The 4,142-nt window shown below is 53.3% G+C and overlaps 1 protein-coding gene across 1 annotated transcript; it reads right to left on the bottom strand.

Moving 5' to 3' along the window:
• Window positions 1-422: 422 nt before the first annotated feature.
• Window positions 423-3,509, bottom strand: CHST2 (carbohydrate sulfotransferase 2). Its single transcript, XM_031047268.2, has one exon. It carries the CDS (start codon window positions 3,400-3,402, stop codon window positions 2,107-2,109), a length of 1,296 nt encoding a protein of 431 aa, XP_030903128.2. The 5' UTR covers window positions 3,403-3,509; the 3' UTR covers window positions 423-2,106.
• Window positions 3,510-4,142: the final 633 nt, after the last annotated feature.

The following is a 4,142-nucleotide window of genomic DNA, read 5'->3' as shown; positions in this document are numbered from 1 at the left end:
AGCGATAACACAAAACACCTCATTCCACAATAACACAAGCACCTTACTTAACCTGCATCTTACACATCAAATTAACTATTCCTCCTATTTTTAGCACTGCTATCTGGAATTTGGGAATAGATCCTAACAGGCCAATTATAAGATCTCCCACTGATAGAAATTATTCACGTTATCTGTATCAATGATGAACTGAGGGAATGAACACATGTAATGCAGTCACTCAGCAAGTGTATAAGCAACCTTATGCAATAATCTTTTAACTAGTTTATTAAATTAGTTTCCTTTTCAGAGTACGTTCAACATCTAATGCCAAAATTTAATCAAGAAGTCAAAAGTTTAGTAGCCAGTTATCACCTCTATAAGCACTAACACAAGAAACAGACATATTACACATCACAAAAATTTTCACACTTACCCACACACACTTATCAGCAGTTTAATAAACTGTTTAACAACAGTTAATAAACAGTTTGATAAACTGTTAAAATCAGTTTATTTTCACAAACCACTTTCCTTTTTCCGACTCATACTCTTCACAATTTCTGAAGGCACAACACCCAAATAGGCAATGTAAAATGTACTTCTTGTAGAAAAATCTACAGTCTCCTAAGAGAACCATTTGGCAAAAACCACTTTCATTTAAAAACTCAGGTTCCAAAATGAGCCTTCAAAGAGCATCAGAGAATACCACAAAGATTAAAAACTACTTGAGGTGTCTGTACTTCTCATATGCAACACACCACTTAACCTTTAACAAAACAAGAGTTTTTCAGGAAATTATAAAAGCAGAAGTAGTAAAATCTGTTCTGGGTTGGGTTTTTTTAATCAAGTTTTAACGATGGGGCAGTCTCTAGGCAAAGCTCCCAGAAAGAGCCAGACCACCATCTGGCTCCACCACAGAGCAATGACAATTCACAAGAAACAAGCATCTAACCAGCACTCTGAACTCAAACGCTAGCTTGACTCCATAAAAGCTCCATCATAGCTATGAACAGACAGCTGAATGTTTTCTTCCTCTTTGTACATAAATATAACTTTGGACACTTGACAAAGGGGAAAAATAAATCATTTTATGCATTTTTTATGCTTCCCTGCTATGCCTGTTATCAACCAATGTCAAGAAATATCTTATATATCTTATGTATTGTTAGCACTATATTAATATATATAAATATATAATTTTTTGTTTCCACACATGCTAATGTTTCCAGTATGATGTATTTTTAAATCCTGCACTTCTTGTCACGCTGGAGAACCACTTCTATTCGACAGTGACTCCTGGACATACATGTCAAGACAAAAATAAATACTGCTGTGATGGAAAACGTTTGAGAACTCTCAGAACACTAATACAGTGGCACTTGAAAGACTTTATAAATACAACAGAAAAGACAATAGTTAAATAGAAACCTGCTTTTACATAGCCATAAAACCTGCACTACATTTGTGAGATCTGTACTTGTTTCTGCAAAAGCAGCTCCTAATCTTTGAACTCGTCAAATGTTGCACTCCAGCCCCCCACCCATACCTATTTGAAAGTCCATGTTGCTATTTTAAGCAAGCATCCCCTCCAGCTGTACATAAGCAACACCGTAATTCCCAAAAAATTGAGGTAATTATAAAAATGAATATCATTTATTGGTTTCTTGATTACTATCACATCATATTTTCTTTCATACAAAAAGTCTGATTTTCAGCATTATGCTTTCCAAGGGCAACCCCTTCACACTAAGGGAGATAAAGATGTGTTAGGAATTGTGCAAGTTTCCATTAACCATCTTCAGCCCACAACAACTCCATAAACAAGATTTTGGTACAGAATCACCACCTGACATTTTAGAGAAGGGGAAAGGAGCTTTACACATATTTTCTGATCCACTTTATTTATTTACTTTAATAGCATCTAACCCAATGCAAGGGGAGGGATAAAATAAGAGAAATAAATCATCACATTACTGTATGTTACCCTTCGGCAGTCTTTGGAGGAAATCAGAAGCCAGGCTGCTTTTCCCGGCTCCCTCCCTCACTCAAGCCAGCTGGAGCAGCTCCTCTCCCCAGCAGGGCGCAGCCACCAGCGAGGGCAGTTGGCAGGCACCCGCTGCCCCGTCACAACCGTGGCTTCCTGAGCAGTGTTCTGCTGAGGTCCTTCACCTCTTCAGGACTGCCAACCCTCTCATAGCCCAGCAGGACCATGGGCTGGTGGCAGTACTCCTCAACTTGCTTGATCTGCTGGTAGCTGAGTGCAGTTCTCCAGGCGCTCAGCGCCTGTGTGGCGTTCCTGGCCGACACAACGAAGGGCTTGGAGGAGTAGCCGGGGCCACTGGTCATGTTGAGGGCAAACTTTTCCATCTCTGGGCTGACTGCCAGGTTGACAAAGCTGTACACCTGCCGCAGGGTCTTGATGGGCTCCACCACTAGGTCCTCATAGCGCACAACCATATAGTTCCCCTGGAGCCAGTCAGGGGGGTGCAGAGCAGTCTGCAGGGTCTTGGCCATGCTACTGCAGATGACCTCCATGGCACCCAGGGCATGGTAGTCCGAGCCACCACCCCCCTCCTTCTTCCCGCCCAGCTTGTGGCCAGCATCAAGGAAGGGCATGCGGTGGATGTGGGGGTCCCGGCTCCTCACCACCTGCAGGCTCTCCCGGATGAGGCCGTGACGGGACTTGATGCGAGAGCTGGCGACAGCCCGGGGGTCCCGCACTAGATGGATGACTTTGAGGTCCAGGGTCGGGTCCCGCATGAGCGGGGCGAGGACAGCCAAGTCAAAGACACGGACACCTTTGATGACCAGCGTGCGATACTTGTGGCATTCCTCCTGGAAGCGGCTGAGGCGCTGCGGGGGACACTTCTTGCACACCCGGTCATCCACCATGCCCACCACCTCCTTGCGGTAGGCCGGGCAGAGGGGCGAGGAGCAGATGACCTTGTTGGTGGCCGCCCCGAAGATGCCTAGCGTAGTGAGGTTCTTGCCGGCGCCAGCCGTGCTGTAGAGCTGGAAGACGGAGAGGTCGCAGCGGTACAGGGAGCTCAGCATGTCGCGGGCTGCCCCTTGCAGAGAGACGGCGTCCCCAGGGTACAGCTTCTGCCAGACGTGCCACACCGGTTCGTAGAGGAAGAAAACCTCGGGGTTCTGGTTGAAGAGCTCCCCGAAGAAGGACGATCCCGAGCGCCAGGTAGTGAAGACATAGACCAGCTGACGCCGGGCAGCCGCCGGACCGCCACTCCCGGCCGGCGGCGGCGGAGGTGGCGGCGGGGGACGGTGGCGAGGGGCGGCCGGGGGCTCCCCGCAGCGCCGCGGCTCCCGCCGCCACTTGTATTCCAGCAGGTTGAGGGCAGCGAGGAGCAGCAGGAGCGCGTAGCCCAGGCACAGCGCCAGCGCCTTCCGCCGGCACACTTTCATGCTGGGCGGCAGCGGGGCCAACTGTTGCTCAGCGCCCCGGCGCCCCGGGGCCCGCGGCGGGCAGCAGGGCGCACCGCCCCCGGCGCCGTCTCCTGGCCGGCCCCCCGTGCCCGGCCCGCATGGCGCAGCCGCCGCGACGGCCCCGCCGCCGCCCCCGCCCCGCCGCTGCCCTACTTAGCAGCCGCGCGGCCACCCGCGCTTCTGCCGCACCGCCATCGCCGACCGGCCGCGGGCGCCGCCGCAGCCTCTCTCACGGCACCCGCCGAGCGAGGCGGGGCCGCGCTCCGCTCCGCCCCACAGCGCGACCACGGGGGCGGGGGCAAGGGGCGGAGGGCGGGAGGAGCGGACGAGGCACGGCACCGCTCCGCGCCGCCAGCGCGCATGGCGCCCCCGCGCCGGGCAGAGCTCCCGCCGCAGCCGCCGTGCAGGGAACCGCGCGGAGCTGCTGCCGAAATGGCAGCGCCCTCACCCGCGCTCCCCATTGGCGGCAGCCGCCGTCACTCTCGCTGCAGCCCCGTGCCCGTCGCAGTGCACGGCCAGGCCCGGAGCGCCCCGCGGCGGCGGAGGTCGCGTCCCTGCCCCAGCGGCAGCCCCGGCCCTGCGGGACAGCCCGGCCCGGTCGGTAACTGCACCAAGCCCCGGTCCGCCGATGCAAGACGGGTGCTGTTAAGAGTTCCCTTGTTCCCTTGGCGTGGGGGGCTCCGCCAACCTGGCTGCGGGGCGCAGGGTCCGTCGGCAGT

This window comes from Melopsittacus undulatus, chromosome 6 (assembly GCF_012275295.1).
Source record: "Melopsittacus undulatus isolate bMelUnd1 chromosome 6, bMelUnd1.mat.Z, whole genome shotgun sequence".
In the NCBI taxonomy this organism is placed as follows: domain Eukaryota; kingdom Metazoa; phylum Chordata; class Aves; order Psittaciformes; family Psittaculidae; genus Melopsittacus; species Melopsittacus undulatus.
The sequence above is the reverse complement of the archived record's forward strand: the minus strand, read 5'-3'. Positions and strand labels throughout refer to the sequence as shown.